General features: G+C 36.8%; 1 protein-coding gene across 1 annotated transcript in view; it reads right to left on the bottom strand.

Annotated features, from left to right (window-relative positions):
• Positions 1-14903, bottom strand: part of EPHA6 (EPH receptor A6) — an 829344-nt gene that overhangs the window by 224324 nt on the left and 590117 nt on the right. Inside the window, exons 8-10 of the mRNA XM_040621133.1 lie at positions 7935-8043; positions 4777-4850; positions 1684-1809 (exon numbers count right to left, since the gene is read on the bottom strand). Of these exons, the coding sequence (XP_040477067.1) occupies positions 1684-1809; positions 4777-4850; positions 7935-8043 (309 nt within the window). The remainder of the gene's footprint in view (positions 1-1683; positions 1810-4776; positions 4851-7934; positions 8044-14903) is intronic.

The raw sequence follows: 14903 nt of genomic DNA, 5'->3' as shown, positions 1-14903 counted from the left end.
CCTCTGCTGTCTTAAGTAAATGAATACCCAAACTAAATGAATATAATTCAATCACTCTTTGAATTATACCTTTAATGCCCACTGATGTGCTTTATGTTCAAGAGAACAGAGTAGAGAATCTGGTTTCATTCCAGGTTCTTAATCTTTCTGATAAGACAGCCTCTTCAGCTGTAAGCATCAGGATTAAGTGTACAGGCCCCTTGTGTCAGCTTTCAAAGGGAGATCTGGCCTTGCAGGAGATGAGATGATCCATTGTACATAAAGAATAAAGTGATATAAGGAAGGGCTCTCTCCAAATGCCTCTGGAATTCTCATATAGTGCTAGATTTCTGTGTATCTGGGGAACAAAGTCCACTTAATGGGACTAGTCTTACAGAGTCTTGAGTTTAGAAGGGCCTAGTCATTTGCTTAAAGTTCTGATGTCACTGTCTTGAAATTCTTAATAACATTTTAACAAGAGACTCTACATATTCATTTTGCATTGGTCCCTGCAAACTATGCAGCTCGTCCTCTGGTGAAGAAGGGCTTTGGAAAGAGACAAAGGATAATCTGCTGCTTTCTTTGGTCTTTGCGAAGACATGACGCCTGGCTGGAATGGCCATGCTTTGGTATGTTCTGCTCACTCCCAAGGATTACACAGGTATCCAGTATCTAGGGGAGATGAATTCCCCCGTTCAGGATCCAGTCTCCCTTCTCTACTTACACTTCTCTCTCCCCTTCCTAGCTGCAGGCATGGCTGCCCAGTCAGAGATTACTGGAAATATTTCAAATTCTCTCTCTTGGTGCCCACGTAATTGCATTTGGACAACTGAGATGTGAATAGACATGTTTGCAATTTCCATGTTACTGCCTGAAAGACAAAGCTAAAAAAGACCAAACTTCTTCCTTCTCCTTCTCACGGGCTGGAAGGCTTTGACCATTCAGAGGAGGATGACACACTAAGGGAAGGCTGAGCAAAGAGTAAGAGGAACTTGGATCCTGTCAAAACCTCCTGAATAACAGCTCCTCTGCTAACATGGACCATACACCTTAGGTCAAGGATTTGAAAGAGGAATAAATATTCTGGGGTCTCTTTGTTACATCAGCTTAGCCTCTGCCCTAAGTAATGTACAGAGTAAACTCTTGGGAGCTAATTCACAATAAATTTGTATTTATCCAGAACAGTTGAATAAAATAGTGCTCTGTTTGAACATTCTACATAGGGAAAATCACTAATTAGCATTGAAATGACATAAAACATTATATTGAAGCTAATTTTATCCTCATTGATTTCCAGAACACTTCTGGATCTTGCTCAGCCTCAAGGTCATCAATATGAATACTTATTATAGTATATGTCTATAGATGTTGGGGCCTGAGTCAATCTATGATAACTTATGAAAAACTCATGAAGTTGTATCTTCAAAATAAATTCATACATCACTCTAGTTTCATTGTAAGTTATCTCATACTGAAAGAAGACTACAGGAGTTAAAAATAACATCTGTGAATTCTTTCATTGCTTAGAAAATGAATTTACGTGCTTACAATACTTAAAAAAATAACATATAGAAGATAATTTACTTCTCATTTCTGAAAAATTTTCAATGACTAAAACTTCTAAGATTTAAAATATTATGTTGATAAACCAGTCACAAAACCATCAAGGAATCTTATCTTCAAAAGTACAGATTTTGTGTTTACCTGCCCCAATGACTCTCTCAATGCGAATTCTTGAAGGATCAATTTCCTTTGCAAATTCATGAACTGCGAGGGATGGGTCTTCATATGTATCTGGATCTATGTAAGTTTTAATTCCTGGGAAACGTACTGCAACAAAATAGAAGACTGATTTAGTTTAAAATATTTTAGTAATTACACATCTTGTGTATGTTTAAAACAAGGATTGACATACTAAAGTAGTCGTTCTTGTTAATTATTTAAATTTAATTCTCTTCTCTTTTTGTCCCACTCCTCCTCACCCCCCATTAAAGCTTTGAGTACTTAGAGTCAAGAATTTATTTACCTGTTAATGTAAAATGAACTGGTGGTTTAATAGAGAGTGAGCTGACAGACTCCAGAAAACATATTTATTATATCTCTGTAAAATGTTTAATCAGCTCGCTTATTCACTAACAACCCGTACATTTCATACAGGATCTAGCTTAGGACATGGGGGAAAAAAACATAAGCCTTTCCCTCCAAACAAGCAAGCCTGTTAGTGTCCCTCCTGGACCCTTCGAACTAGCACTAGGCAATGGGTTTTCCAAAATCATGCCTCAGTCCAGAAACTCTCGGGCAGTAAAGAACAGATCCCATGGCACAGCGATGGACAATGACAAGGGACATCAGCCCTTCCTGTTCTTGGGGTTGCTTTCATAGCCAGGCTGCACATGATCCTGGACAGGACCCCCTGTCGATCCTGGAGTTAAGGGTGGGAATCTAAGGTCCAAATCTGGTCACTGGCTGTGTAGCTGCTACTCTCTTTGAAAGGGGCGGAGTGCTCACAGCCCAACAGTTAGAATGATGAATAAGGATGGCTGGAAAACTTGAAGGTGTGATTATATATTCATCCACAACTTCTTCCACTATCTGAAGAAGTCATAGACTGCCTGTGGATGGATATTCCTTGGTTTTGCTGGTTGGTTTTTGTTTTCCAGGTTAGACTGCTAGCGCCTGGAGGATAGATCATCTCTTATACACCTTTTATCTTTCCAAATTCCTTAGGTATGGTTTTATAGGTAATAACCATACAGCAAACCTTTATTAAATATGAATTACTAGGGATTAAAAGATCAATACAAATTCGTGGCATAGAGGATGGATAATACTTGGTTATCTTGCTTTTGATTTTGAAAACCATACGATACCCTGAGTTAAGTGTTGGCTAGGTTTCCTTAGAAACATGCTCTTGCAAGAAAATCTCAAAAGCAAACAAAGAAAAAGTGATAAAGTGAGTTTAGAGGAGGTGATGAAATGCCATTAGCAGAATTTGCTTCATGAGTTCTGTATGTCTGTTGCCTTCTTTCGTTACTTTTTGCCTACTATCTCCTGCTACCAGATATGCACCCATGAGATTAGTACTTCCCAAAATATCGCCAGTAAAGCATTCTAGGTATACTTAGGCCTGATAATGATTCTAAAATACTGTGCTTTTCTTGACTTCCCAAAGTTTAGACTGGAGGAAAAGAGAACAGATCATCTTTACCTCTGGTCCATATTCCTTATGATATTTTTATAACTTAATGGGAGTTGTAGTTTCAGATTGAAAAATCTAAATGCAAACACAGTGGCTACTACTAGATGATTAGTGGTATCTAATTGGATTTAAGGTGTTAATATTACTTTCTTGTGTGTGTGTAAACACAATGTATGTAGTATAGGGGAAAAAAAAAAACTTAGCTCCAATTTTAACTATCTAGTTACTTATTTAACTTATCCATGGCTTCTTAAACATGGGTTTGTTGCTTTTCTTTTACTTCTTTGGCTGCCTTAGGTTATTTTCACTGCTTCTTGCTGGGCCCATCTGGTTTAGTTTATGGTAAACTGCTAGTTGGAAAACAGATAATAAATACCCCAGAAGCATCTCTTTCTTCTGCATTTCAGTACTAAATGCCCTGCAGTCAATCTTAAGGTGGCTCGGCATATGTCATCCGTCCAGGTGTTTGGATCCAGTTTTCCACAACTGTTCACAGTGTTCCCAGCTCATCCCATGGATGGTAGTGGCTATCTCAGCTTTCTGCTCTCTGCCAATGCAGCGAGTCTCAAATGTATTGTAAAAAAAAAAAAAAAAAAAAAAAAAAAGAGCAACTAGGGAGACCTTGCTAAAAATGCATATGTCGTGGCCCTACCATGGACCTTCTGAGTCAGAACTTCGGTGAGTGAGGATGGAACATCCTAATGCAGATAGTCCGTAGACCACTGGAAAATCTTGTGAGCCTAGAAATAGTCCTAACCCATCCCTCTAATTGATAATACCCTCACTTAAATCCTTTCTGCCCCATCAGAGAATGTTATAGATTGAAAAGTCCCTTATTCCTTTTGCTCAACTTGAAGTAAAGATGAGTTTAAATAGTTAAACAACGTGCCTCACACATTATCTCTATAGTGCAGTTAATTAGAGAACATCCCTTTCTTGGTAATTCAGCCCCACGACAGAGAAACTGTCTTGACAAAGTAGTCTGCCATTTGGAGGTGGAGGTGGAGGTGGGCGTTGGGGAGGAGAGGGTGGCAATTATCAAACCAACTATAGTGGTAATTATAGCTTGCTTGGGAAGAGATTCTACAAATGAATATAACCTTGTAGTCAGCTCAAGGATTTCATACATATTCTAAAAGTTAAAGAGCTGATTTTCTTTTTTAGTGTTAATGAATTGTAAATTGATTTGTTATGTGTTTAAATGACAGTCACTACAAGAAAGAATAAAAATTCCTTAATATTTCCATGGCTAATGCTCTACTAAATAAAACCAAATCACATTCAGGAGCCACTGTGAATGGTAAATAACTAGATATAAGCAGTCATCTTGTATTTTTAGCATATTCAGTCTTCGTGTTTTCCAGCAAGCAGAATTAGTAAAAAAAAAAAAAAAAAAAAAAAAAAAAAAAAGTACTATCATTTAATGAGAAGCAGGTGCAGTTTCCACAAACAAACCTGGAAACCAGATGAAAACTCTTATACTGAAAGGTTGGAAGTACACTTTTTCAGATTTTCTCAACTCCGTGGATATAAGTTTAAAACGAACTCTCAAGGGCTGGCACAATGTAAAACAATGGAAGAGTCACTGTACTACTTACAATGCCCATTCTGCTGTAAGTGGTTTCTTCTCTTCTCTTCTGACTTCATTTTGGCCTTTATGTACCATTGGCATCTTTAAAAAGGGTAAATAGAATCTTAGTTTTAGAATTGAATGAGAATCAAAACCAACTAAAATACCTATCACCCATAGGCAAAGTTCTTATCATAAAGGCCATTTTTTAAGAAAATCTTGATAACACGTGAAAATACTCCATATGACATTTTTCGTATATATCCAAATTAACTCCAGATAAGAACGAAATGCTCTCAAGTGGACTGATTGATCCAAATGATAGGAATCTTAGAGAATATTCTATAATCAGAAATAACCATCCTGTCCTTCCTTATATAACTTCTAATAGCTGGAGTTGGTAAAAGCATTAAAAGTCAAAATGAGAGCATGTTTTTGAGTCAAAAGCTCAGACATTTAGACAACTGTCTACTGGTTTCATTGCTAAAGAGCATGATTTCCTTTCTAATGTCAGAAATTTGGTAGAGGTATGCTCTGTTCTCTCTTGGGATGATAGTGCTCTAAGAAAGAGGAGATGCTTATCTTGCATGACTTCTTCAACATGAATAAATTCATCAGCATCCATATGATTTGACAGTTCATCAAATTTCTAATTCCAAATGGTTAAACAGAATACATCTGTGGTATACAATCCAATCTTTCAATGTGAACTTATCCTCAAACCCTATGGCAAATTGAGTATTTATTCAGAAATGTCATACAGTTTTTATAGAACAATTTCCAATGAATACTCCCCTATCAAGGTGCTTAAGGGATACTTCAAAATGAATTTTTTAATCCTGTATAATTGAAATTGTCTTCCCCAGGATGTAGAATATTAAAGTAGTTCCTAATGTTATATAAATGGGCAAACATGGAATGTAAAAACTGAAAATAATTTAGTACAAATTTTTCTTCATCATTGAATTCTCTTTTTAAGTGGTATTCAAATTCTGCTTCAGAAATCCCAAATAAAGATAACATTTGAGCGCATCTCTCAAGTTCATTAGGGCAAACTGATTTAGCCTAAAGGCTAAAGGTTTGCTAAACATACAGCAACACATAAAGTATTGGCATGCTTATTTTTTTAACCTAATTGTCATTGTGCCTTTCCATGCACCAAAATTGTATTTAATCCCTCTTCTTGCAAGACAGTCCTAGATAGGATCAGAAGAACTCCAACCTGTTATTTTTGGGATTTTGATTTGTTTTGTTTTGCAAACAAGCTTAGACCTCTACCAGGATGCATAGGGTTTTGTTTGGTTGTTTCTGTTGTTTTTGTAAGCAGTTCTCCCCTGCTAGTGATTAAGGATTTTGTACGTCATGTTTGGTATTTGTAGGATATTATATTGAATATTTTGCTTTCAACTAAATGTTTAGTTGGTTTAGAGAATCCAAAATTTGTTTTCTTCCCACTATAAAAGATGGTTGTACCAAAGCTGTGATGATGGCAGGAACTGTCAGACATTCCTGAGGTATAAAGGGACAGAGAAACAGAAGAGTGCTTGGCAACAGTATCTGGTGGGGGCACCATGACAAGTCCAAACTAGTCCTTTCTATTAGGATTAATTTATCAGTATTTCCTGCATTTTTTCATTAGATATTTTTCTTTTTTTCTTATTACTATAGCTGTGACTTTTCTATCAGCTAATCAGCCTCCCAACACTGGAGACTCTGAGATACTTTCTATTTATTACACAAGAGCAATGCTAGGTCTATTAATACAAAAAAAATTTTAAATACACATGGGATAAATGTGTCCCTTTTACAATTAATTTCATAAAGAAGTCACCATTTCAACTCAACCACATTAAGATACTCACGTGTTTCTCTGCTCCTTGAGAAGTTCTGTAAAGTGGGTTTGTTACAACTAAATCTGACACCTTCATTCAACAGGTAGCAGCTGCAGTCAGGCAGGGACCCACCTTTGACAAGTGCCTTCTAAGTACTTGTGAATTTATTGATCTGCACCTTTAGCCTGCACTAAAATTATAGATAATAATTTTCCATGCATGCATATCCTCTATAATTTTAGAATTAATTTTAATAAAATATTGATATGTAAGTAGAGTTTTAAAATGAACAAAACAAAGGGTGTTTATAGCTCACTGAACTGTTGCCCGAAGGTAGCTCTTTGTTATTTCTGCTCATTATCAAATATCAACATTTTCCAGTTGAGATGGCATACTTTGGCTGATGTCATCATGGATGCACACTTTTTCTGGCATTCTTATTGCACTTTTAAATCATGACACTGGTTGTTTGCAGTATGTGTGTTTTTCAGATTATCAGGAAAACTCTTGAGGTATTCTTTTGTGCCCCTACCGATAATCTAGAAGGAATTATTTTTCCCCTTGTAGGAATAAAAATATGATCTAATATATTGACAATATCTGACAAAGAGCTGAGGCCTAATATCAAGGCTTACATAAGAAATACTACTTGTTCTTTTTTGTGATTTCATACATATTATCTTTACTCACGTCTCTGTATTGTCAGTACCCAGCTCATGGTAACAATCTAATATATCTAAAAATCAGTAAATGGTTTTGATTCATTGTTACACAAAGTATGCACAAAAATAGAAATCTAAGTTTTAGATGGGTGAAGCACTTTGACCAGCTAGTCAGGATTTCAATCTAGGTCTTTTGCTCTGTTAAATTTATTGTTACTCTAAATTTTCATCCTTATTACACTAAAGTGGAGAAATACCGGGTTTATAAAACCAATTAATATAACTCTAATATAGATCCTTTCACTATTTAATGAATAAATATAATATATTCTATAATATTAAGATTTACATAAATTCTCTGTTGAATTATTTTTTCCCCCAGGAACAATCTCTTTCATGGGATAATTTGAATGTAGCAAAGGAAAAACTCAGAAGTAACTTATTAAGAATTTATCATTCTTAGCTTTCAAAGTGTGTTTATCAAGTCGTTAGTTGCTTTCATATTCAGAAGCCTATTGATACAGAGAACTAGACAGGTGGTTCTGTTACATAAACTTCAGTCAGAGCAGAATCTGCCCTGATCCCCTTTTCTCTCAAACACAGTTTGTTACATTGAAAAGCATATGAATACAAAGTATATAAGAGAACAGTTATTCGCAAATCTTGGTAGTAATCTGGTATGCTTTAGTTACCTCCCAGTGATTAAGAAGAACAAAGTAAGAATGACGAGGAGAGTAAATCCCCCAACAGCTGCAGTGGCTATCACGAGAATCTGTCCCTGTTCTGCTGCCATGTCAGAAGCTGAAACACAAATACAAAATTAGAATTTCCCTGGGTGACATTTCACACCAAAATTATTTCACAACTTATTATATGCTTGAAATATGGTAATGGACACCAAAAATCCCTGTAATATTTGCCTTTATTTGGCACACAGGATGCAAACTTAAAATAAGGGCTGAGGATCGAGGTCATAACCCACGACATAACCCTTTCTCCTTTTCCACAAAAATACCAATAGAATAGATGAATTCTTAGTATCCCACATTTTAGGATTAAGTATTTGTTGCAAATTTAAATCAGCAGATGGACTTAAAGGATTTTGTTTATATAACTGCTAACTTATTTCCTTAAACACTTTAATCAACAGACTAGGCTTTACCCACTGTTTTGGTGTCTATTTTTAAAAAGTGGAAAAACTATTGCATAATTCGCTTAAGAATGAGCTTTTTTATATTTCATGGAGCTTAATTCAAACACTAAAGTTAAGAATTCACACTCTACAGCACAAGCGTGTAAGTTCTTAGATGTCTAGCAGTAATTTAAAAACTAACATTTGAAAGCTTCCTTTTTTGAAGAAAAGACTAGATAACATATGGTAACAACATATTAATTCTCTCATTGACAAAACTGTATCTAAACCTGTATTGGATGCATGTTTCACTACTTCCCAGGAATCTTTTAAAATACATTAGTTCAATGAATTCATTAGCACTTATTTTGTGTATTACTGAACTTTTAGTCAGATATATTTTTTATTGAATGGGATATGAACTATTGCTTAGGAACAGAGGTGAGAAAACTGAGGCCCAAAGAAGGTAAAGAACTTGCCCAACTTCACACATGACCATCACCAGAATTCAAGCTTCAAATTTATGTTTCATTTCTCTTATGAAGAATTCAGTTAATTATCAATATTCTAAAATATCGAGTCAATCAGTCCCTTTAATATCCTTTAGCTAGAATAAATGTTGATTTTTATTTTGATTACTGTAAAAATCTATTAATCAAAGCATTTATACACAGAAAACTGAACCAAAGAAAGAATATAACATTATTCCAACATTATAACCAAAGAAACAATATAACTGAAAAACATTTAATTCTCTAACATAACATTTATTAAACTTGGCTACTTTAAGACTTTCATGGAAGTAGATCTTCTTCTGGGAATCAAGTATGCAGTATACTATGTGCAAATTTATAACCAGAGTAATAACTTCCTCAATAAAAATGACCTATCTACTAGAAAATATCTGAACATTAAAAGCTATTGTTGAGTAAGAAACCAGTTACAGCATTTAAGAGGCTTTTTGAGAAACCCACATGTAAATAAAATCAAAAATCATTTATGTTCAGTTTTCAGTAAGGGATTTATTAAACCTTGGAATTAGATTTTAGTCACTATGATTTAATTAAGATATACTCAGGCATCTATTTCTTTTAGCTTATAATCTGCGCAGATACAAGTTGAAGAGTTGCATCTTATCCAATAAATAATGTGCTGAAGATTTTTTTTATTAGGTCCTCAATGAATTTCCTAATCTTCAAAATAGCACTGATATTGTGGGAATTAATGCGTGCTCTAAAATGTCACATTTTCACACTGAAAATTATTGAATAACAAATTAAATGGAATAGATATTACAGAAAACAACACTAACTTTTTGAAGATAAAGAAGATGGCATTTAAAAAGAAAACGTTTACTTAGCAACTGCTGTATTTGTAAAATATATAATATAGTTCAAGAGTTTTAAAATTGGAGCCCATATTTTCACAATAGCCAGGTAGCAAATGATTTATTGGGACTGTATATTCAAAGTGCAGATAGAGGAGAAGATCATGTAACTGGGTCTTTTGAAAATCAGATTACTTTGTTACAGAACACGGTGTTGTTTAACTTAAATAATTACTTAGCAAACTGCCAGTTTTACTAATATATCTTCTTTTTCACACTTGTAATTACATATTTATGAACTTTGCTTCAATTAAAATTTTAATTGAATAACAGAATATTAAGTTGTGACACTTTGAAAAATGCATATGCCTGTATAATTGTTTCTTAACTTCTGGACCAGAAATCCTAAACACTGTTCTTTGGAGATTAACATACAGTTGACCCTTGAACAACACAAGTTTGAACTGCATGGGTCCACTTATATGCACAATTCTTTTTTTAATAATACAGTATGGTATTGTAAGTGCATTTTCTTTTATGATTTTCTTAACATTTTCTTTTCTCTAGCTTACTTTACTGTAAGAATACAGTATATAATACATATAACATACAAAATATGTGTTAATTGACTATGTTATTGGTAAGGTTTCTGGTCAACAGTAGGCTATTAGTAATTTTGGGGGAGTCAAAAGTTATATGTGGATTTTTGACTGAATGGGGCAGTGGGAAGGATTGGTGTCCCTAACCCTCATGTTGTTTAATGCTCAACTGTATAGAAATATATAAGTCATTTGAAAATAAGAGCATATAAGGTGATGCCCTATTATACTGGGAGTAAAATGCCATGGGTTATGGGGCTGGGATGATTATGAAAACATTAGGAACATCATCATCATCAACAGCAACCACTATTTGTTTCATACTAAACTGTTCTTGAGAATTATGCTTAGTACTTCAAATTCAGTATCAAATTATTCTGCACAATGGTCTTAACAGGTAGGTACTACTATTAGTACTAGTTTAAGTGGTTATATTATTTGTCTAAGGTCACACTTCTTGTTCACAGGAAAGCTGGCAATCCAATCCAATTTGCTAGGCTCCAGGCCCATGCTATTGCCAGTATTTTATATGACCATTTTCACTAACAGAACAAATGGCTAGATCCAGTGCTTTTATGGGTCAATCTATTTTGCTTGACCTTGGTGTCAGGTCTGTAAAATGAGAATGTTGAATTAAATGTCTTTGTCACAACCTTTCAGAGCAATTTTACTATGATATTGTGTTAACCATAAAGGCTACAAATATTGGAAAGAATAAGATTTGCCAGATGAAAATAAGAGGGACACTCATGATCTGTGCTGCAGCTCTTGGTCCTTAATGGGGATAATTTCTGCCCTCTTGTCATAATAATGTTGGCCAGTCACCAAGTTCTGACTATCTCAGGATGAAGGCTATAGTCCTTAACTTTGTTCACAAGGCTCTCTACAAATGGCTCTAAATTTGTATTTCCAGATTAATATCTTATCATTCTCTAACTATGCTGAATTTATTCCAATTGCTTAAAAGAGAATGCCAAACTCTCATCCATGGCCAATTCCTAGTCACCCCTCCTACATGAACATCACATCATTTGGGCAGATTTCTCTGATTGTTTAGATTTGATTAGGTCCCCAGACTTATGTTCCCACAGAGCCTTGTACTACCTCTACCAATAAATTTCAATCATGTTTTATCGAAAGAACTTCTTCTGTAATCTTTATTTTTTAATTAGACTACAAATTCCATGAGGGTAGGGATTTTATTATTCACTATTGTATCTATAGTTAAGTTGAATGATGACATCTCCACTACCCCTCTCCTTGCCCCTACAGAAAAAGAGAGAGAGAGATGGAGAGAGGGAGAGAATTTGTAGGTGCAAGTAAGTTAAGGATCAGTCATCCTGTATTAGCTGGGTGGAACCAAATCCAATGACAAATGTCTCATATAAGGAGACAAAAAAGAAGACAAAGAAGAGAAGTCCATGTAAAGACAGAGGCAGAGACTGTGGAGTTATGCAGCCACAAGGCAAGGAATGCCTGGAGCCACCAGGACCTAGAAGAGGCAAGGAAGGATTCTCTCCTAGAGCCTTAGGAAGGGGTAGGCTTCTGGACTCCATAACTGCGAGAGAATAAATTTCTGCTGTGTGTGTCATTTATGACAGCAGCTCTAGGAAACTAATACAGTATTCAGCCTATAAGGCCTGATACATAGTAGTAGCTCAATAAATATTTGAGGGAATGGACTGAATGATGGTTTGCACTGGGTGATTCTGGTTAAAGAAAAAAAAAAGTTAGGTTAACCTAGGGTAATCCATATCCTCACCTTCCACTTGAGATAGGTAAAGATTTACCCTGAAGGTAGCTATATGTATGTGAAGTAAGTCTACCCAACATGATTTTAATCAGAAGAATCCAATTATTCTGTATGCTTGGAGATAATACTTTCCAGAAGGCAGAAGCTGCTGGGAAGTACAGACTTCTACATGTGATCAACTTAAGTTGATTAAGCTTAGAAATGTGAATCTAAGGTTAAGAATTCATCAGTTCCGGGGCACCTGGGTGGCTCAGTCTGTTAAGCGGCTGCCTTGGGCTCAGGTCATGATCCCAGGGTCCTGGGGTTGAGCTCCGCATCGGGCTCCCTGCTTAGCGGGGAGTCTGTTTCTCCCTCGGCCTCTGCCCCTGCTTGTTCGTTCTCTCCCTCTCTGTCGAATAAATTAATAAAATCTTAAAAAAAAAAGAAAAAAAGAATGCATCAGTTCCTTCAACAAATATTTACTGAGCACCTATTACATCGCAGACACTGAAATAAACACTGGAGTTTCAGTGATGAACAAAAAAGACCATTACTGCCCTCCTGGATTTACAGTTCATGGGAAAGATAGACAATGAACAAATAATTACAAGTGTAAGAACTGTTTACAAAAGGTATACATGGGGGTTGCTCTGGAAAAAGAATAAGCAGCCCCTAGCAATGAATCAACAGAGTGGCACTGATTCTTGGACTATGTGAGAATTATGGTGCCAACCCCTGCAGTCGAAAATCACTGTATATCTTTTGATTCCCCTCAAATTTAACTACTGTTGAGTAGTAATAGCTGATTGGAAGCCTTTGCCAATAACATAAACAATTGATTAACACGTGTTGTGTGTTATACTATATGTATTATATACTATATTCTTATAATAAATTAGGCTAGAGAAAAGAATATGTTATTAAGAAAATCATAAGGAAGAGAAAATACATTTATAGTACTGTAAAAAATATGCATATGGGCAGTGCTCACAGTGGTCCTGTGAACCTGTCTTGCTTGGACAATGTTTGGACAGAACAGACCCAGGACATCCCTTCTTCCAGCCTCCAGCCACCCTCCAAACTTGGAACCATAATCTCAGCTATCATCTGCCTCTGGGATCTGCCAACACCATTTTTAGAGCTTATTTCCTTCTTGCTGATCAACCATGAACTCCCAGGTTCATCAGAATTATGCCACCGAGCTGGACGCTGCTGCCGCCCACTTGGTCAACACGCGTCTGCAGGCCTCCTGCACCTACCTCTCTTCGGGCTTCCATCTCCCCCTCCATAATGCCTCTTGAGGGCGTCGGCGCCTTCTTCTGTGAGGCGGCTGAGGAGAAGCCGGAGGGCGGTGAGGAAGGGCTCTTGAAGATGCAAAACTAGCGGGGAAGGTCACACCCTCTTCCAGGACAGGAAGAAACTGTCCCAAGATGAGGAGGTAAAACCCTGGACGCCATAGAAGCCGCTATGGTCCCGGGAAGAACCTGAACCAGGCGATCCGAGATCTGCCTGCCCGGCGTTTCGCCTCACAAACTCCCCTGTCTCTGCGACTTCCTGTAGAACCACTTCCTGGATGAGGAGGTGAAACTCATCAAGAAGATGGCAACCACCTGACTAACCTCCACAGGCCGGCTGGCTCCAGGCTGGGCTGGGCCAGTATCTCTTTAAAAGCCTCATGCGCGGGACACCTGGGGTGCTAGGTCGGTTGAGTGTCTGCCTTCAACTCAGGTCCTCTGATCGAGTCCCGCCTGGAGCTCTCTGCTGCGTGGGATCCTGCTTCTCCCTCTCCCTGCTGCTCCCCCTGCTTGTACTCTCTCTCTCTGTCAAAAAAAAAAAAAAAAAAAAAAAGGCTCATGTGCAACTATGAGCCTCTGGAGCCCAGTGGCAGTGATGTCAGGGCTTCTGCCTGAATCTCTCCCTGTAGCAACTATGCAGCATTTTAACCACTCTTGAGCCTTGTGCCAAGTCTTGGACCAAGTGAAAACAATAAAACTTTCGCAGGAAAAAAAAATTAAAATCAAATCAAATCTGTGCGTAAGTGGACCTGCACAGTTCAAACCTGTGTTATTCAAGGGTCAACTACATGTGTTAAGAGAAGGAGGAAGAGGAGGAGGAAGAAAGGAGGAGAAAGAGGAGGACTTGTTCCTTGGTTAGAGGTCTCAAGAACCTGATTTATTTAAGTAGACAGACCAAAAAACCATAAAATCATCTATCTACCAAATGGATTCCAGAAAAGTACAGTATAGTTGCAAATTCTCCTGTCATGCATGAAAACTTGTCTGTTAGCACCATTTGTCATTTTTCAACCCTAAAAAGATTATTTCTAATTAGTTTTGTAGGAGAAAATGAATATCATTTACTCGTGTAAATAATGTCCTAGAGAGCAAACCTGTGCTTAAAAAAAAGAAATAATGACATCCAGGTAAGAAATGAAATTTATTTGCGACTAGTTGATTGGAAATGTCCCTTCGCTTAATGGAATAAGGTTGTAGTCTTGGAAAAATACAAGTATATTAAAATAATTATTTCACTGTATGGTTTGAAAAAAGACACACTTCCTGGGGCGCCTGGGTGGCACAGCGGTTAAAGCGTCTGCCTTCGGCTCAGGGCGTGATCCCGGCGTATGGGATCGAGCCCCACATCAGGCTCCTCTGCTATGAGCCTGCTTCTTCCTCTCCCACTCCCCCTGCTTGTGTTCCCTCTCTCGCTGGCTGTCTCTATCTCTGTCGAATAAATAAATAAAATCTTTAAAAAAAAAAAAAAAAAGAAAAGAAAAAGGACACACTTCCTTAAGAGGAAGCAATTATCCAAAAAGAGATGCAAAATTGTTCCTGAACAAGAGCTTAGCACCTAGCCAATGCTTGGCGTAAG

The sequence above is a fragment of the Ursus maritimus genome, unplaced genomic scaffold, assembly GCF_017311325.1.
Source record: "Ursus maritimus isolate PB19 unplaced genomic scaffold, ASM1731132v1 scaffold_4, whole genome shotgun sequence".
Taxonomy (NCBI): Eukaryota; Metazoa; Chordata; class Mammalia; order Carnivora; family Ursidae; genus Ursus; species Ursus maritimus.
The sequence above is the reverse complement of the archived record's forward strand: the minus strand, read 5'-3'. Positions and strand labels throughout refer to the sequence as shown.